Source organism: Chaetodon auriga, chromosome 5 (assembly GCF_051107435.1).
Source record: "Chaetodon auriga isolate fChaAug3 chromosome 5, fChaAug3.hap1, whole genome shotgun sequence".
Taxonomy (NCBI): domain Eukaryota; kingdom Metazoa; phylum Chordata; class Actinopteri; order Chaetodontiformes; family Chaetodontidae; genus Chaetodon; species Chaetodon auriga.
Window position 1 is genome coordinate 22647717 of NC_135078.1, and position 20787 is coordinate 22668503.

General features: G+C 46.6%; 1 protein-coding gene across 5 annotated transcripts in view; it reads left to right on the top strand.

Annotated features, from left to right (window-relative positions):
• LOC143321227 (tetratricopeptide repeat protein 28-like) overlaps positions 1 to 20787 on the top strand; it is a 158925-nt gene that overhangs the window by 131140 nt on the left and 6998 nt on the right. For all 5 annotated transcript variants that reach the window (XM_076731437.1, XM_076731438.1, XM_076731440.1 and 2 more), the window contains 9 exons: positions 728 to 1524; positions 1667 to 2211; positions 3512 to 4035; positions 9268 to 9377; positions 12213 to 12342; positions 12461 to 12679; positions 15399 to 15558; positions 17854 to 17994; positions 20594 to 20738. In XM_076731437.1, the coding sequence (XP_076587552.1) occupies positions 728 to 1524; positions 1667 to 2211; positions 3512 to 4035; positions 9268 to 9377; positions 12213 to 12342; positions 12461 to 12679; positions 15399 to 15558; positions 17854 to 17994; positions 20594 to 20738 (2771 nt within the window). The remainder of the gene's footprint in view (positions 1 to 727; positions 1525 to 1666; positions 2212 to 3511; positions 4036 to 9267; positions 9378 to 12212; positions 12343 to 12460; positions 12680 to 15398; positions 15559 to 17853; positions 17995 to 20593; positions 20739 to 20787) is intronic.

Consider the following 20787-nt stretch of genomic DNA (forward strand, 5'->3'; position numbering starts at 1 on the left):
TGCTGTGATGTCTCTTTACTCTCCGCTGTGTATTTTTCAGTGTGTATGAGTATGTGGGTGTAGGTGCACATTTGTTTGCATGTTGTGTGTGTGCGTGTGTGCGTGCGTGCGTGCGTGCGTGCGTGCGTGCGTGCGTGCGTGCGTGCGTGCGTGCGTGCATGCGTGCATGCGTGCATGCGTGCGTGCGTGTGCCAGATGGCTGCCTGGCTGTGGGGTAAAGCTATTATTTTTCAGAGGATGGTATTTTATCAGAGATAATACGCTCAATGCACCGGGTTCTCCATTATTTATTGTTTCTCCACACTTATCTCATTTTTCTAAAGTTGTTTGCTGAGCTTTCCATCAACTCTTCACACTCTCCCCCACTTTTGCTCCCTCTGTCTTGCTTTCTTGTTCACTCATAACCATTTCCAACCCTGTGGAAAAAGTTGTTGATTTTGGTAAAATCCCTCTAAGACACAATCATCAAAGACAGCTTAGACAATCAAAAGATTCTATTTTGGTGTTGTAATAACTCTGTTTGATTGCACTACATTTTAATGACCATAATTCTGTGGGAGAGTGTGTTGTGTAAGCAGAGAACAGATGGCTCAGAGAGCATATTTTAACAACCAAATGACTTGTGTTGTACATGAAGAGCTGACGAGGCACTTGAAATTTACTCAATTACAATTTTCCCTGAATAGGTCTTTAACTTCATCCTCTTCTCCCTCTCCTCTCTCCACAGGCATCATCCACCAGATGAAGGGGGACTACGAGACTGCACTGAAACTCCACAAAACACACCTGGCCATTGCTCAGGAGCTGAATGACTATGCTGCTCAGGGCCGGGCCTATGGGAACATGGGTAATGCTTACAATGCCCTGGGAGCCTTTGACCAGGCTGTTCGCTACCACCGCCAGGAGTTGCAGATCTCCATGGAGGTCAATGACCGGGCCTCGCAGGCCTCCACTCATGGAAACCTGGCCGTGGCTTACCAAGCCCTTGGAGCCCATGACCGCGCTCTGCAACATTACCAGAACCACCTCAACATTGCTCGTGAGCTCAGAGATGTCCAGAGCGAGGCGCGGGCTCTGGGCAACCTCGGCAACTTCCACTGCTCTCGAGGAGAGTTCCCTCAGGCCGTGCCCTACTATGAGCAGTACCTCCGCCTGTCACCTGACCTCCAGGACATGGAGAGTGAAGGAAAGGTTTGCCACAATCTGGGTTATGCCCACTACTGTCTGGGCAACTACCAGGATGCCGTCAAATACTATGAGCAGGACTTAGCTCTGGCCAAGGACCTTCATGACAAACTGAGCCAGGCCAAGGCCTACTGTAACCTCGGTTTGGCATTCAAGGCCTTGGGAGACTTCACCAAGGCAGAGGAGTGTCAGAAATATTTGCTCTCACTGGCCCAGTCCCTGAACAATGCACAGGCCCGCTTCAGAGCTCTGGGGAACCTCGGGGACATATTTGTCTGTAAAAAAGATGTGGCTGGAGCCATTCAGTTTTACGAGCAGCAGCTGGCCTTAGCTCACCAGGTATGGCCACACATGATGAATGTAATACAACATATACCCGAACAGTTCATCATATAAATAGAAAATGTCATGCGGATTGTAATTTTGATATCATTCACTCACCTCCCTCATGATGCTATTATGAAATACTCTCTCGTTTCAGGTTAAGGAGCGCAGGATGGAGGCCTGTGCCTACGCCGCCCTCGGGGCCACCTACAGACTTGTGCAGAAATATGACAAAGCCCTGGGCTACCACACCCAGGAGCTGGAGGTGTATCAAGAGCTAGGCGACGTGTCAGGAGAGTGCAAAGCTCACGGTCACCTGGCAGCTGTCTACATGGCCCTGGGGAAGTACGCCATGGCCTTCAAGAGCTACGAAGAACAGCTGGAGCTAGGTCGGAGGCTGAAGGATCCTGTCGTGGAGGCTCAGGTGTACGGAAACATGGGCATCACTAAAATGAATGTAGGCGTGATGGAGGAAGCTATCGGTTACCTGGAGCAGCAGCTGGCCACTTTGCAGCAGCTGAGTGGCAACGAGGCGTTAATGGACAGGGGTAGGGCCTATGGGAACCTGGGAGACTGCTATGAGGCTCTGGGAGACTTTGAGGAAGCCATCAAGTACTATGACCAGTATCTGTCGGTGGCCCAGAGCCTCAACCGCATGCAGGACCAGGAGAAGGCTTACAGGGGCTTGGGCAATGGGCACAGGTGGGTCAGCTTTAAAAAGGCATCCTATTTCAAAGGCAGTATTTCACATTGCTAGAAAAGTACTTTTCAGTCTCTGTATAACGCACCAGTGTCAGTTTCCCGAGCAGTAGCAGATAATTGTATTGACTGGCTTTTACTGTTAATCACAGTAATCCTGCTTTGCATATTATTTTTGCTTCTTGCGCTCACTATCAAGGACCACCGTAGTTTTGAGACACCTTGCTGGTGAGGAAGGCTCGGATGTGAGCCTGGCGCTAGCTGTCTCAGCAGCAGCCTAGTGGCCCTGGCCTTATCTGTATGCAAAGAGGCTTTGGCACACAGACGTCTGAAACTGAGGGAAGCAGTTATTTCGAGGCAACCCCTTACATCTTGTGTCTCTTCTCTCTTCTATTTCTCCTTATGCGTCAACGAGCTGATAGCATCCTCGGAGACTGCACTGCAAAATAAAACACGAAAGACTTGCAGAAATCCTCATTTCGGAGATGATTTTCTCCTTATTGTGCGTCATAAGCATGGCACCGCAGCAATCAGACGCAGCAGTATTAGCCATGCATGAGTTCAGAGGGGAATAATAGACATCAGACACAAACCCCTCTCGTCGTCTAACAGCTCTTAGTCTAGCCCATACATTATCACACAACATTAATTAAGCTGAAGGCTTTTATTCTTTTAATGCTCCATTTGAACCGGCATCCGGCAATTGTTGGTGTGCCCGTGAATGTGAATAAAGTCTGTTTGAAGGCTGTGAAAGCGAATAAAACGCTGAGACGGGATGAAAGCCACTCTGTCAACACATTCACAAGAGGATGGCAGCAGGGATCCACTGACAGATGACCCATCTCGTATTAAAGGATGGTAAACAGTGTTACCCTTCAAACACAGCTTAAATTTTAAATTTCACATCACAGCTCAGACATTTCTCATATAGCCTTCCACACACACACTTCAGTCTGTCCATGTCAGCAACTATCAGCAGCGCGTTTGACATCTAAATCTATATTTCATCTACACCGAAACTGAAATTATCTGATGCTTTGCAAATGAAAAAGTTCCTACGTGAGTGCGTTCTAATAGTGCTTCGTTCGAAGAGAATAGAAATGTATCTGGATGAATCAAGAATATAGTTTTCCCTGGATATGAGATAAGCACCGAGCTCGATAGATTTATTTTGAGCGCTGTGGGCATGAGCGATATCTCAGAAATTGTTCAGTTTGAGCAGTTGTCTTGTTGGTTTGTTATCTCATATATCTCCTAATCGGCTTGACTCTGACGCTCATGGGTTTTCTGTCTTTACCTGCAGGGCCATGGGGAACCTACAGCAGTCGCTCGTGTGTTTTGAGAAGCGGTTAGTGGTGGCTCACGAGCTGGGGGAGTGTGGAGGCAAGGCTCAGGCCTACGGTGAACTGGGCGCACTGCACAGCCAGCTGGGCAATTACGAGCAGGCCATCTCCTGTCTGGAGCGTCAGCTGGCCATTGCCCGTGACACCCAGGACAGACTACTGGAGGGCGACGCCAGCTGCGGTTTGGGCGCTGTATACCAAGCTATGGGAGAGTATGAGACGGCGCTGCGATGCCACCAAAGTGACCTGGAGATTGCAGAGGAAACGGGCAGCCCCGCACGCCAGGCCCGCGCCTACGGGAACTTGGGCCTCACCTACGAGTCTCTTGGAAACTACGAGCGGGCGGTCGTGTTCCAGGAACAGCACCTAAGTGTGGCGGCTCAGACTAATGACTTGGCTGCCAAGACGCTGGCCTATGGCAGCCTCGGGAGAACACACCACGCACTGCAGAACTACTCACAGGCTGTCATGTACCTGCAGGAAGGTGAGTGAGTCAGGGGGAACGGGAGAGAGGATTGCCTTTGTTGCCTGGGCTGATAGGCTTAGAGTTTGTGAATTCATGAATATGAAATTCAGAGCCTATTTGTTGCTAAGCCTTTGCCACATTTTTATTAGGCTGTGTGCACCGTGTGTGTGCATGTGCGTGTGTGTGTTTGGGCTTTTGTGCTTATGTGTTATAAGTGCACAGGGGGATTTTGTGTGCGTATTATGCGTCTGTGTTGGCTTCTGTGCTGTATAGGTATACCAGCATTTGTGTGTGTATGTCTGTGCAAACCTATCAGGATGCACGCCAAAGCATTTCTCCTGTTTACTGCTAGCTGTTCTTCACACCTCTATATCTACTTTTCTCAGAGGGTTCTTTGCTGCGAGCTGCCAAAGGATCTTTTCACACAGTGGCTGACAGACTCCTGCCTCTCACGCTTCATTGTCCCCTACAGATTATGGTGAAATAAAAACCTGCAGCCTGGCCCCTCGAAAATTCATTATGTCAGTGACAGCGCAGTGAGAGTTTGTCACAGAGGATGCGATAAGTGGAAGCATCTATGGATTTGAGCTGAATGTCCACACCGCCACCCTCACCCGTGCCAATTGACAGACTCCTTGCTCAGGCACACCCACCGTGTTACGACCCAACTCTGTTTGAATCCAAGAAAATTGCAGCCGGTGTAAGAGGACAGTTGTATATTTCACCCTGCAGGGAGTGAATGCAAGGATCCAGGAATATATCTCCTCTATCTCTCCTCTGTCTGCTTTATTAGAGCTAGCCGGGCCTGCGGTGACCCATACACCCTCTGCAGGCCTGCTTGTTGAGCTTTAATGGAAACAAAGGCGACAGGCCATTCTGTCTCCACCCTGTCCTCTTGTTGTCCCCCACACTGTCCTTGTATTGTTCCTCAGTCTGGCTGTGAAAAAGAACAGTGCCTTCACTATCCTTGACAGCCAATTATTTCTGGCCAACCTACCCAGACCGAAAAGTTGGCGAGGTTTTTTCTTTCTTCAGATTTTCTATTTTTTTCTACTCCTACTGCTTTTTTTTTATTATTCTTCATGCTGCATTGCTTGTTTTTTGTTTTTGTTCGCCGAAAAAGATTAATTGGAAGGAGGGATGGAAAGGCTGCTCCAAACTAGTGCAGATACTGTTGACAACATGTGATCTCCAAATCAGCGCGTGTGTATTTATATGCATGTGTGTGTGTGTGTGCGTGTTTGTGTGTCTGATGGTTATTCTGTGTTGTACAGTAATACAGAATGGCGAGGCTACAGTGGAAAACAAGACACATGGAGCTGCCAATTAACTGCTGATAGGCAAACATAATTTCTGTCACTTCAAGTGTTCACACTGCTCCCCGAGTTATTCCTCTGTAATTTCACATTAAAGGACACTGCACATCGCCGTCTCAATCTTAAACAAAGGAGGCATTTCACACCAAGATGCACTTTTCAACGATTAACAGAACAGTGTCATTAAATCAATGCCGTCATTGTAGCGACTAATGGAGGTATTGCAGTTTCTTCACGCTTCGTTTATGGAACAACAACTAATGGAATGATATTAACCTGCGAAGGCAGTTTTTGGGAGAAATGCACCTGACGCTTAATGTTTGAATTTGGAAATTAAATGAGGTGTTATATTGATTTACGCAAATTGTAAATGTAAAGAAAATATATATATATGTTTTTGTATTATGTTTACTGCTGCTTTCATAACGATTTTAGACAAAATTCTATACAGTATATTACAAAATACATGGGATCATAAGCTCTCATCTACACCACAAAGCACGTATGTATAGTACAAGCATAAAATTGTATGAAATCTGTTAACGGTGCCGTAACCACATGTAAGACAACATAGACAAACATTGTAAATTCATATGCAGATTATGCAGTGTAGATGGTGGATTTTATAACATGATTTTCTGCAGTGTTATAATTTCTGTATATGTTAATCACTGCAGAACTGACTCAGGTATTCCATTAAAACACATTCATGTTTGCAGGTGTTTGAACAGCTTATCCGGAGGCAGATAAAACTCAATGCAACTGGATGATTCGTGTGTGTCTCAGCGTGAAATGTGTGGACCTTTATCATCACATGTGGACCCCTCACAGTTTTCAGTGGACCTATTTGTATGCTAGAAATCTTGAATGTCATTTGCTCTTAAAGTGGCAGTGAGGTGACAACTGATATTGTTTTTTTGCTTTCAACTGTTGTAGATCTTTGTGGCTATTTTATTCTCTGCTTCTGAGGCTCAGAACAGATGAAATCTTTCACCTCAACGTGCATTCGAGTGATTAACCCTTAAAAGTGGAAAACTAATTAGCCTTCCCTTATCTCATAAATTATTACACGAGCTTTCACAAATACCAATATTAAGTTCTCAACTTCCTGCAAATGTCGATACGGTCTTAGTAGCAGTGTGCATAATTGTAGAGATGTGTTTATGCAGGATTAAATTGATGTGGGTGTCATAATCCCCGTCATCCTCAATATTTAGATGATTCTTAACCCTGATTCCAAAGCGTTAGATTCGTTGTGTAATACATAATTGAAATAGAAATATTTGCTAATCCCTTTTTGACATCTATTCAATTTAAAACAGTACAAAATCAATACATTTAATGTTTGACCTCATCAGCTTCATTGATTTTTGTAAATATCTGCTGAATTCTGAAAGATGCAGCAACACATTTCAAAGACTGGGAAAGTTGTGAAATGCTCCAAAAACACCTGTTTGGAACAGGTAAACAGGTTGATTGGTAACAGGTGAGAGTATCATGATTGGGTATGAAAGGGGCATCCTGGAAAGGCTCAGTCGTTCACAAGTGAGGATGGAGCGAGGTTCACCACTTTGTGAACACATGATTGGATAGAGGGTATTACGACAGGGGCTCGAGAACACTTGGTAAACACAGTTTGTTTGCAAATGGTTGCATTCTGTTTTTATTCACACAGCGTTCCAGCTTTTTTGGAATCTGGGTTGTACATGCCAGAGGTCTGTGGAATACAAAACAGACAGATTTGGAGGTTAACCTCATGGTTGAGAAGAGGGAGACACAGAAGTGAGAGTCTGTATCCGGAAAATGTCTCTGGGATTTTTTTCTCCTTCAGAAATTGTTTATGGTGCGCTTACTGTATATGACACACTCTTCTTTTCCACATGTGGTCATGATCAAAGCGTACTGTGTTGTCATGTGTCATAAGCGCATATATGCAGGATATTTTCTTTGTGGCAGAATGCGCTTGCGGTTCGACGGTGCATGAGATTTCGTGCCGTGTTCCAACGCACGTGCATGTGGTGTCTGCACGTAAAGCTTGTGTCTGAAGCCAGAGGTGCGTGGGCCTCAGGGGCTGCAGAGGATCTCTCACCCAGCTGTCAAGCAGCCTTTAAAGTGTTCTCTAGTTGCTCTTCAGGGTGCAGCCAGCCACGGCCACATCCTCATGTCAGCCACTGCTACGTGACTGTGCCTGCAGGGCGCACCAAAGGCACGCACGGTGACAGTGACAGACACTGAATGATACAGAGCGAGAGAACAGAGGGGAGGAGAGAGTTGAGGAAGAAAGGAGGGATGGAGGGAAAGAAAGAGAATGGCAGGCGAGCTGAGGGGAAAGACCGAAATCGGCGTGAGTCATAATTCACATGTATTATTTCACTGTCAACTGGAGAATAAAGAAAACATAGAGTTGGTTGACATTCAGGCTTGATCATAAAGAACTATCACACAGCAGCTCAGAGAAAGAAAGGTGGTGTGTGTGTGTGTGTGTGTGTGTGTGTGTGTGTGTGTGTGTGTGTGTGTGTGTGTGTGTGTGTGTGCGTGCGCAGATGAAAGGCTCAGAGCTGGAGTTGAGATGAGTGAGGGTTGAGGCTGTCAGAGAATGAAAAGGATAATTTAGATCTGTTTCCTCTCTCTTGCTCCGGTGCCTAATGAGCCCTAAGCAGTGCCGAGTCCCCGCAAGCAGTGCCACCACAGTCAAGATGAAACAGGTAGAGAGAGCGGAGGGGGGCCAGAGACACGGGCACAGGGATGAGAAAATGAACATGGGGAGGTGGAGGCAGAGAGGAGCACAGCAGATGCATGGGGGAAGAGGGCAGGCAGGCAGAGGGAGGGTGTGTGGAAAGATAAGGCGAGAGGGGAGACTGTTGCAGGCTTCAAAGGCTGCCGGCGAGCGTGGCCATGGAGGAGCCATGAAGTCTATGGTTGCGTGGTGTGCTGGGTCTTGCGGAATAGGCTTGCTGTTTCGGGTCACGCTCTCTGTTCTTGGCTTATCTGGTCCAGCCACAGACTGTTTTCCAGGAATGCCGAGAAAAGCAGACTGGGACGAGGGTGGCTTGGCCCATTTTCTACTCCCTTTGACCAAAAGCATGTTTAGACCCCTCCGTCACAGAAGTGAGTGGACAGAATAGACAAGTACAGAGCCCGCGTTGAGTGAGACTGCGCATGAGTAATAGCCTATTGCAAACTGCAGACTGCGCGCTGTGCATTTAGCACCTTGTGGGTGATATGTGGCCCAGCAGCTGTCGTTTTTTTTTTCATCATTGTCCTCTGTGGAGTGGCATTTTCATCTCAGTAATTGGGCAGAACCGAGCACTCTGCAGGCAGACTGAGGACACATGCAAAGATGTGACATACGCCTCGCTGCTTGAGGGATTGGAAATGAAAAACAAACTGCGTGCTGGCCAGGTGATCTGACACAGACACACTTACCGAACATACACACCCTGACACACACACACACACACACGTGCACGTTCAAACCTCCCCAGGCTTAACAAATGACTCTGAAAGTCTCTCAAACTAAATATCACAAAGCCGCCTGCACTGAGTTTGCATACAGTCTATTATTAGCTCATCAGTGTGTTTGCAAATATTTGCAGACGTCTTCGTGATGTTGTGTGGCTTCTTTTATGCAAGTGCTAAGCACGTGTTTGTGTTTGCTCAGCCAGTCAATCCTCTGTATTGATTACTATGCAGTCCGATTAGTGCTCTAACAGCCTCCCTCTATGGCAGAAGTGTGTGTCTGTGTGTTTTTGTCCCAGTGTGAGCAGTATCTTACAACTGAGGCCAAATATCCAAACCTGTTCGCTGTCAGAACATCAGTACCACGCTAGGCTTACATCTGTTACTCTGAAAGATACCTGAGAGTCTGCCTGCTCTGAATAATTTTTACTCTCCCCTCTCTCTCATCTGCTCGCGCTTCCTCCCCTTCTGACAGGCCTGCGGCTTGCGGAGCAGCTGGCTCGGCGTGAGGACGAGGCGAAGATCCGCCATCGTCTGGGGCTCTCTCTGTGGGCCAGTGGGAATCTGGAGGAGGCCCAACATCAGGTGAAGTATCTCCTCTTCCCCCCTCTTCTTGCCTCCACTCACCTTGACTCAGTTCTCCTCTCCTGTCCTCTCCTCTCCGCTCCACTCCTCCATCTGGACTCTCTTGTAGTTAAAACTGACCTCTAATAAGCACACATCTGTCGGTCGGCAAAGATTACAAATGAGAGGGGGAAGTAGATGTCCAAAGATGTGGAGTGTGAAATCTAAGTTTTCGCTAATGCCCTTATGGTGAAAGAAGGAGCCCAGAGGAGAGAGAGCAACAGGAGAAGAGAAAGAAGAAGTGGCTATAGAGCTTGAACACGGCTGCTGGCAATATGCTGGAGAGTCTGTCGAGCTGGTAAATGCTGTCATCTCAGCAGACAGGCGACAGATGACTGAAGCTGTTTCATATCTGTGTGCATGGTCTCAGGAGTCCCAAGTTTCTGCATCTCACACGCGCTCAGTCCTCTTCAGCCCACTGCCCACCTGGCAAGCATGGAATATCCCCTTAACATCTCTCTTTACAGTCTGTCCACACACCACCGCTCAAGATTTTCTTAGCTTGTGTATCCGCATGCAAGTCTGTGAACAGTCAGCCAACAGCAGTGGCTGTCACGTGTGTCTGTTGGGATGTTATTCAGCTGCTTTCCCTTTTCAAAATCTAGTCCAAAACATTTCTGTTTTGATACGCGCACACTAGGTACATCTATGTGACCCAGATAGCTTTGTTTTTCTGTCCTGCATCATACTTTTCAAAAAGTTACTTTGTCTGTTTGCAATTATCTGTAACAAGAGTTGGGAAGAAAAAAAAAACTGAACCAAGGTGGCGACTAGAGCAGAGGCCCGTGAGTCATATTGAGGAATTTGTGTTCAATTAAAGCAAAATATTATTCAAACAAGCCAATGCAGCATATTTTCCGCTGCACGTGTGCTTTCCACGCCTGACCTTAAGACCTTAAGTAGTGCATGTTAACATTGCCTTGTCCTTGTTGCAACTTACTGGGATCCACAACACCCCCCCCCCATCAGCTTGTAACCCCCAGGGTGAATTAGTGGTGGGAAAGGACACCGTTGTCCTCAGAGTATAGATCAAATAGTTATTCATGAGCCTGTTGTTACAGATGACCTAAATACCCTGACCCACTTCAAACCTCATTTGTATAGGCTTGTATTGAAATTCATAAAGCGTCCAGGGCTGTGGAATCAGAGCACTTGACCTCATGTTCCTCATTCTCTGTGTATTTAAACCCAGAGTAGTTTAACACCCTTGCTGTGGTCCTGATGTTCACGGTGACTCACAGATTGACATATCTTGATTCTAATCAGCTATCTAAGCAGCGCATGCTCCCTCTGAGAGGCGCTCACATTCATATCTAAGGAGAACATGGATCAATAAATTCATGTTTACTTAAATATCGGTGGTCTATTGTAGATTAAGCTTTCTTTTTCCTGTGATATCATCCGTCACATGAGAGTTCCCCGGAGAGCTTATTTTACAAAAATCATTAGAGGTGTGTGTATCAAGCTCGGCTCTCGTTCCTGATTCACTGTGACATTGACATTCGCTTAACATGTCAGATAAAAGCCATGTTAGTGTCAGTGATGGTAAAACATGAGAGGGCTCTCTGAATGCATAGCAGCTGAAGAATGTAGCAGATTTTCCCCATATCGCTGCCAAGCAAGCCGCTGCGGACGCAGCACATTTGGGATTGTTTCCCCTTCGTCTGTGACAGGAGGGGTCAGGCCGGAGGAAAGGCACTGTGAGAAATTAGTTTCACTCTTAAAGGGATGTCTGCAAGCCTAACAGATTAAACTAGCACTGCAGCAGTCCTCCTGTGGCCCTATCAGCGAAATCAGCGAGACTAGCTGCTCCGTCTACTAGCACTAATGCAGCAGAGCTCACAGATTCTCTGCTGATCTCTACTCTCCCCCTTCACTCCCTCTGACACACTTTTCCTGCATGACCTTGGGATATGCCAGACGAGCTACAGCGTATGCATATATGTGCGCTCGCAAGAAACACACGTTCTCTCTCTCTCTTTCTTTCCCGCACAATCCTTTTTCGTCCATACCAACAACCTTTTCTCTTTGTCTTATATGAACTACGGTCAAGCATTGTGAGCAGTGTGCTTTACCCTCTCTGCTGGCCCCAGACTCCTGGAGAGTGGCTCTATAGCAGTCCCAGTCATCCTACAGGGCTACCATAGGCGCAGAAATAGGAAATCAATAAAGGCTCCCATGAATCAGCACTCCTGGCTAGCTCCGCTTGGCCAATGTGCAGCACCGCATGCCGCCCCACCTCTCCATTGTCTCTCTCCCTCTCTCAATCCAATGTCTGGCACTGAATAGAAAGGTCCAATAACACAGACAGGCCTATTGAGTTCACAAAGCATCTATTTCCTTGGATGCCGTCTGTCCAAGATGCCCAGGTAATGGTTTAGCTTCTCATTGGCCTTTCCCATGTCCAGGCAAACAAGGACTGAAGAGAGGTTTAGTTTAGGGTTGGTTGGTGATTCATCAAGCTACATTACAGTACTTTCCTCTGTAGAGAGGGAAGCAGAATTAGACGCCAGCAGAGCTCATTGCTGATGAGCAGTGAGGTGGGATGCTACCATCTAGTGGCCACAATCATACTCTTTCTACAGCGGTGTAATCATTCAGACACAGTGGTACATGATGTGGTGGACGTTGTTATCCATAGTGACATTTTAGCACGAGTTACCCCAACAGGACTCAAACTTGTCAAAAAGACTGTGATGCTCAACCTGTTGAGGTCCATTCTGTATTCTTCACTGAATAAAGGTGTGATGTATCTTATAGTTGTACTAATATGCGATTGTTGTCGTTTATCTTCAGCTCTACCGAGCATCTGCACTGTTTGAGACCATCCGCCATGAAGCCCAGCACAGCACCGACTATAAACTCTCGCTCTTTGACCTGCAAACCTCCTGCTACCAGGCACTCCAAAGGGTCCTTGTCAGCCTGGGTATGCCCATAGACACTTCTCATATCCTCACTGCTTGATGCTGTCGGGTTCCACTTTGTCTTTACAGTATTTTAAAGATGAGGCGTTAGCATTTATCTGTGACCTCTGCTTACCACAGGCCACCATGACGAGGCTCTGGCAGTAGCAGAGCGGGGTCGTACACGAGCCTTCGCGGACCTCTTGGTGGAGAGGCAGACAGGCCAGCAGGACGCAGACCCCTACACCCCCGTGACAGTGGAGCACATCCTGGACACCGTCAACAGCCAGAGGGCCTTGGTACTTTATTTCTCCATGGCTGCTGGTTACCTGTACAGCTGGCTGCTGGCTCCAGGAGCAGGTAAGGACTGACTCTCTGCTTGGGTTACTGCTTTGGGTGCCGAAATCCTGTCATGTCTGTTTGTCTTCTTGTTATAGTTTCTTGCCTTCAAGTATTCTTTCTGCTGTCAGAGGCCTTTGTGCCTGCACAATCAAATTTGGTGGATAAGTTTCAAATCCCCCCTTCTGCTCAGGTAAAATAAATTATACCAGCTGGCCAGATGGTGATACCAATGACTGGCAACTTTGCACTTTGACCATTCGCTCCTGAACCTTTTCTCATAATCCTTCCTTAAACACATTCAATTTTCTTAACTTTCTGCAATTTTCAGTTTTACTTGTGCAGTGCCTGTTTAAAACGTGCTTGTTCAGAACAGGCCAATTACTTGGTCTCCAGAACTGCTGCTTGCAGCTTTCTCATGAACCGCTCATGCAGACAACTTCACCCTCGACACTGCGCGTCCTTGGGTCCTGAGCAATAAACACGACATGAATGAATGGCAGTGAAGTCGAAGCCCCATTCAATGTCTATGGATAAGCCCCAGATTTTACATCCTTCATTAGTGAGTCTTGAGGTGATGTTGTTCCCCGGAGCTGTATCCGCAGAGTATCGTCAAGATGACAGATCTCCAGAACTGTTGCATGTCCTCCAGGTGTGGCCATAAATCCAAAGCACAGCCGACCCTCTGGGACGCAGGCACTTCAAGTAAAAAGGGCGTTCAACTTAATAGCAAGCGTGAGATAATCATCTGGCTGCTGTCAATGCTAACAGTTAGCCACTTAGGACCAAGCTGTTCACTGCAGCTATTTGGGGTCAGGCTATTCACTGGAACAAAAGTATTCATTCCAGAAGATACATAGCTGAAGCGTGAAATGTTTGACTTTAGCGAAGCAAATGGCAAACTTACAAGACTTCTCAGATCTCTCTTTCTTCATGTGTTGAATGTACTGACAGAGCGTGAGCTGCACCCAGCATGCCATCAACGGTGTGACAGTTAATAGGGGTCCTCTCTCATACACTACACACTGTGCACTTCTGGCGGTGGTAACTACTCATAATGATGTCCCGTGGGGGGAAGTCAGTCGGCTGAGCAGTTGTCAGGACAGACAGACAAAGATTCTTTCCGTTTTAGTCATATGCAAAGCTTATTTTTTTATTTCTCTTTCATTGTTGTGCTATTTCCTCCCTGTGAAATACTGCCCACAATAGTCTTCTTGTAATGCACGAATTAACTTACATATTCAAACACAAAATGAACTCAGTCGTTCCCTTGATGAATGATGATGCTAAAACAATTGAATGTCAAGAAATTGCAGCAATGGACCAAATTATTCGCTAAAATGAAACACATAATTACAGGTCTTTGCTGTCTGTATTGAAGCTACACAGGTGAAAGAACACACACACACACGTGCTTGTTCAAATCAAAGCGGATAAAAGGTCTTGAGGCTGTAGCTTGTTTTCAGCTGCAGGGGTAAGAAGGCCAGCGTTAACACCCCAGCAGCAGTGCCACCTGCCACTCTGCTGTTCGGATTTGCCCCCCTGCCATGTTTCTCACCCCAGAAGGCATCTTCCAGCGAACCACGCTAATTGGAAGTGACACAGCCAAACAACATCGGCAACATCTTCACACATGCCAACAGGAAAAACACTCAGCTGTTGCACCAAGTCGGAGCATAATCCGTCTGTCTCATTTCTTCCTTTGTTTTTTGGTTCTGTCTTTGTTTTTTCTTTTCCTGTGGTGTTGCTGCACATTTACTCCTCTTTGTGTTCTCCTCCATTTCTGCCTCTTTTGTTGACGCACTGAGTAGCACCGGCGCAGGCAGAGGGATGACGATGCGGCTCGTTTGTGTGACATGTGAAATTCTAGTTTCACAAAGAGAACAGGCAAAGCTGCAGGTGACACGCGGCTCCTGTGGCTGCCACACTGTTAGCAGCTCTTTGGCTCTCCTCTGCTCTCTGCTGTAAAGAGAGGAAATGAGAGCCGTGACCCAGCTCCCAGGCAAGCAGATGAACTTGACCCCCCCAGCACTAGTCATACGGAGGGGAGGAACACTACAGGGACCAGTGGAGATCTTCAAAGCGCTGAATACTGCCCCGGGCTAAGAGGGAGCCACTTGCTCACTAATCGCCTGTCTGTCACTTCCTGGCATTCCCTGGCATCCAGCTGGCACACAAACATGGCCGCCTCTAAAGAGTCTGCCATCACTAAAAAGGGCTACTAAGGTCCTAATTACTTCAGTAGTGTAAATTCTGTGACATTTTATGGACCCAAATGTGCACACACACACTCACACACACACTGAAATCACGTTTAATGTCTATTCAAATGCAGTTAATACAAAACATACATGCAACACCCGTTCACACACACACACACACACACACACACACACACACACACACACACACACAGCCTGTACTCCATCTCCCAGTGTGCTCTTCCCCGCCCCCCTCTGATGTTCCTGCTCGAAACTCAGCTGAGCTCTCGTGGCGTGCAGCAGATGGCACAGGCAGCTTACTCTTATCTTTTATTGAACATTATTTGTTTTATTCATTTCGCTCCACAGATGCACTACCGCACGTGGCCCCGCTCGCAGCTTTCGGCTGAAACCGTCCAATATTCTGTCCTGTCTCGTGCGTGCAGTGCACACATATCAGACGTTTGTTTTTGAGCGTTCTTTCATGAGCACATTAAAGCGGCCGCTCATGTTACGCCCTCCCCCCTGTCTCTCCACAGGCATCCTGAAGTTTCATGAGGTGTACCTGGGCGAGGGCGTGTCGGAGGGAGGCTCAGAGTTCCAGGAGGGAAGCGGCAGTGGCGTGGTGGGCGGCTCCTCGTTGGAGCAGTACATTGGCAGTGCCCGTGAAGCTCTGGGAGTGGAGTCTTATTACAGCAGGTGAGATGTTTGTTAGCTCATCACATACTTATTTAGAGGTAATTGCTTGAATGTTTGCACAAACTTGTTGCTGTTAGTTCTGTATCGAATAAGTAACTTCATGGATCATGTTGTTGCACACAGCAGTAATAATAAGATTCCCAGCTGTAATGCCACCACTGACTTAACAATCCCTCCTTTGCCCCTTATGCAATATTAATCACGTAATTCAATATTTGTCTATCTAGCAGGATGCCATGATATGTTTTTTCCTTCTTTTTTGTGTATTTTTTAGGTGTTCAGTCCTAAGAGGCCTCATATCTTTTCATATTACTCCACTCCTCCTGACATCTGCTTTTGAGCACTTCATGATCAAACTCAACATTTGGCTTTTATATATTACCTATATGAAACACATTGAAACAACATGTGTGGCCTTGTGTGTTTGACACACCTCATTTTTCACGAGCTGCTGGAGGTCCTGGTTCAAATCTACGATAAGCTGATAATCGTAAAAATATGAATGAAACATTAACCGAGAAAATATGACTCAATAGACGTTAAGTGCCCAAATAATTTTTCAAGTTCACCTCTAATTTTCACTCAGGTGTTTTGTCATCAAAGAGAGCAGTGCCGCAACATCAGCAAGTGATTTATGCCATCACTGATTTATATAACCCAGTAGCCATTTAGTCTGCAACCAACCTCTTTGCTGTTTTTCCTGAGCAGGGATAGCGAGTATAGCTGAGCAGGCAGACAGAACACACCCCAAAAATCTTTACTGACAAAAAAGGAAAGGCAGACCGCACTGTTTGAATCATTAGAAGGAAGATATCTTCAAAACATATCTTCAAAAACGTAGCCTAAACACAAAACGCTCGGCACTTTTATCCTGTCAGTTAGCTCAGGAAGGGTTATTTTATCATTCTGCTGTGTATGTGTGTGTGTGTGTGTGTGTGTGTGTGTGTGTGTGTGTGTGTGTGTTTGTGTGTAAAGAGTGTTATTCTGCCCCATTGCTCCCAATGATGACAGACCTCCACTACCTTCCTAAAGCACTCCGCTCTCTCCCCAGTGGGAATAAATGAGACGGAATAATGGCTCTTTGTGTAGCCAGACTGTTGAACCCACCTAACAAACACAGAACCTGACAACTAAAGAGAGAGAGAACGGGCTGTACTGAGAGCATCAGGAGGAAGGTTAAGATGCAATGCTGAAATCAATGGAGTAAAAGTCAAAAAAGCAGAGGCCGGTGGTTAAAGACAACAGGGAATGTAGCCAGAGGGCCTCTGCAGGAGTGGATGTGGAGGGGTGCATTGACAGCTAAAATCTCCCATTGACATCAATGGGTCTACACCACGTTTGACGTTAGCATCGTTTCTCTAGTTGGTGTTTGATCCATAGTGCCCAGCTGGTCCGCCCAGTGCCAGCCTCCGCCACCCTCGCAGTCTGGCCCTCCTGCCCCATTACCAGCTCATTTACTACTCCAATGGGAAGCTGCACACACGCCACTGCGCCTGGATGGGCACAATATGGCACCACTTACCAGCCCATTCATTCTCCAGAGTGGAGAGAAAGGGAGGCAGCACTCTGAAATGAGTGGAGAGGGAAAATGAATGGGATGGAGAAGAATGAGGAGAGCATATTGTACGCGTGTGGGAAAGAAAGGATGATGTAGAGAGGGGAGGATGATGCCTTTGGGACAGTAGAAATCTGTTTTAAAATGTGGAGTTTTCATCTTTTAAAACTGTACTCTGCATCCAACATTTCTTCAGTCCACTGTTAGTGTGTACACCCCAGGAGAGCGAATTTGAAATGAGACACATACCACAAGGATTAAAAAAAAAAAAAAAAAAAAAAAAGGTGGTGCTGGTGGGAGCATAAGAGTATGAGAGATCCCATGGTGCAAGTTCACACTCAGCTACTGCAAGAGCAAGAAGCTGACATAAGAGTTACATGATATGGGTGCATCAGAGGAGATGTTCAGGCATGAAGCGAGAGAGTGGGGGTGAGGTAGCGATTGTGGGGTGGGGGTGGTTGACTCCCCACTGACTGGATCAGCATCACCAGCATTATAATGAAAGGATTTAACTCTGCTTACCATCAGGGTGTTGGACCAAGTCTGGGAAATGAGGCCAAGTGTGTGTGGGTTGAACAGTGTGTGTTTTGGACAGATCAGGAGTGTGTGTAGTTGATTAATCCGCAGAGAAACAATGTAAGTCTGCGTATTGTCTACTTTGCTGAAGTGCCTTTTTCTTGCCAGCATTTCAGTTCATGTCTCACTCCATCTCTCTCTCTCTCTCTCTCTGGCTCTTTCAGAGGGTGTTCGAGCAGTGAGACGGAGAGCGAGGCAGGAGATTTGTTGGACCAACAATTTGAGGAACTCAACAACAAGCTTAACTCAGTCACTGATCCAACAGGCTTCCTGCGCATGGTGTCCAGAAACAACCTGTTCAACAGGTAGGAGATTTTTGCGAATCACCTCGATGCTCCTGAGCTCTCGCTGAGAGACGTGATCAACAAGCGCTACTTAGACCCATTTTTCCACACATGCAAAAAGATTAAAAATATCTGCTTGGGTAAGGAGATTCATGGGTATTGTGGCTCATCTGTGAAAGGAGTCTTTTCTCCATTGTTTAGCCAGCGCAGAGGCAGCATGTGAATCCGTCTTATTAAATAGACTGAGTAAAGCCAAGCTGCTAAAGCCCTTATCAACTGCCTGCTCTGATGGGGCTGTGTGTGTGCGTGTGTGTGCGTGTGTGTGCGCGTGTGTGCGCGTGTATGCCAGACACAGACACCGCTGTGGTTTTAAGATGTTGGCCCTGTTTGTGTTTGTTGTGCAGATTTATCACTGTGGATTTTTCAGTGAGTGCCAGTGGCTCGTTCACAGTATTGTTTAAGACTACTCTGCAAAGTAGTCATTTACATTGTGCTGATTGGTAACGTATAACAATTGGACGTGTGCATGCGTGCGCAGATGTGTGTGTCTGGGTCATATTTCCCTGTCCTCGTCCACAGTTGAGCTGCTCTTTGATGAGAGGGTAATTCCAGCTTTAATTGAGTCTCGGTGCTCATTAAGCCCCTTTAATGGGCTGCCGGTAATAATCCGCTCATTCTTTCAGGCCTCAAAAAAGTCTGAATTATAAAGCTCCTCATGCTTAGGAGCCTATCGTCTATCACGATGTTAAAGCAGGAGAAAATGAAGAAATTTCACACATCTTGGGGTTTGATGACATTATTGGGCTCCCTTCACCTTCACCTCCTGCTATCATTTTCCCCTAACATGCACTATTTCCACAATCACTTCAAAATATAATAAACGAATTCAACGACATTTAAATCAAAATTGGTACAAGAACAATACGCTTGACATGAAAAGACCTGTGCTTCTTGGTGTGATATCTTCATTCAGTATTATCATCGATTGCCCTATTTTAACACAGAGATCTAATCTTCTCCGGGGAGCTTGGAAGGATTACTATGGGAAGGTGATAATGAAAGTCTCCTCGTGTCTAATCCCCTCACTGTCTAATTGAATACGTTTTTATGCACAGTGATAGCATAATGAGATTGTTTGAGGATCTCGATCAAGTTGTCTGTAAAGAGGCAGTTAACACTGATAGAAGAGGGCACCTGCATCGAAAGGGCAGAGTGGCCACGAAGTGAAACAATAATTTATATCACAGCTAGAATTTAGGTGTTATGGAGACTGTCTTGTCTGCTTTTGCGTCACCTCTCAGATCACACTGTAAGCAACCACTGAATGCAGTCTTCATCCTCAGCCTCACTGCTTTTAGTCTTCTCCTTTACTGTTTCCCTCCACACTCGACACTCACCTTCGCTTGGCTTATCCCTTGCCTACTCTCTCATTCTTCCTGTCAGGCTAACAAACGATTGTTTGCTTTCCCATGGAGGCTCATGCCAAGGCCTGGGAGAGAGACAGAGTGCTGGGAGGCTGGAGGGAAGCCAGTGGCCTGGGGCTACCAGAAGGGCAGGATACATGTCTGCTGGCTGGGGCCCGGAAGAAACTCTGGCTGGTGGAACAGATGGAGAGTAGTGACAAGTGCAGTCATAAAGCTCGGCCCTGTGTGCCTACAGCACCAAAGGCGTCGAACCCCATGGCCACCATTAGCACAGTTCTCAGCGTGTTGTGTGTCTGTGCATGAGCTGTCACTCCTGCCTGAGACACACACCTTCTTTCTGTTCGCTTCAGAGACTCATTGTCCTGTGAAATAGTGCATTGAAAGCACTCACAGTCTCATCTTTCGTCAGCTGGAAGCTCTCAGTTTTGACTGGATGTAGAGTAGGTCCCTGCAAAGATGGGATGAGCCCTGCTCTCCTGGTGATTCTGGCAAGCTGATCACATGCAACCCCACTTCATGTTTCTTCAAGCTCTACACTACTGCAGTGCAATATTGCCATCTAGAGGAGCGTTACATAATAGCATTATATTCTCAGTGGTATTGCCTCTTGTCATGTGAAATTATATATGTATGTTCACTGAGGGATTAGAGCACATCATAATGGAGATCGAGCATGGCCTGCCTTCATCTGCCTCTTACTCCGTGTGACTTAATCTGACAGTAAGCGTGTTAGGAAAAGAAAGATGGGCCTCTGTGATGGAGAGCGCTGGATCACTCTCCTCTGCTCTGCCGCAGCTTTGTGCTGCTACCACACACAAACTACACAGACTACAGAGGCTGAGTTCGCGTCCTGCTCGAGCCGTATCTGATGTAACACTATGCTGCGAGTTAGACATGGAGCCTCGTCGGCCACATTCCCAACACATCTGCAGAGCTCATTAGCTTCAGCAGGATGGTTTGATGTGAAAGAATAGAAGATACATGAAATCCCTGTTTACACACTGTTTACTGTTACAGCAATCATTTTGTAACATAAAGAAAACAGAAGAAAGTGTTTTGTCCATGCATGCAGTGTATTTTTGGAGCTTACTGTAAACGCATGATGTGGCAAATGGCCTAAAACTGTCACAGATCTGCAGCATGAAAGTGTAATGTACAAAATGAAAACAGCATTATTTTGTGTTGTGATTGTGCAGGAGTTGCCAGAGCATGACCAGCCTGTTCAGTAACACCATGTCACCTGCCAAAGATGGTAACTCTTCCCTGCCTCGTCGCTCCAGCAGCCTCGGAAAGCCTCCTCTCCGAGCACTTTATGATTTGCTCATCGCACCTATGGAGGGGGTGAGTGGTGCCTCTGTGGGTCATTGCCTGTCTGTTGATGTAGCAGTGG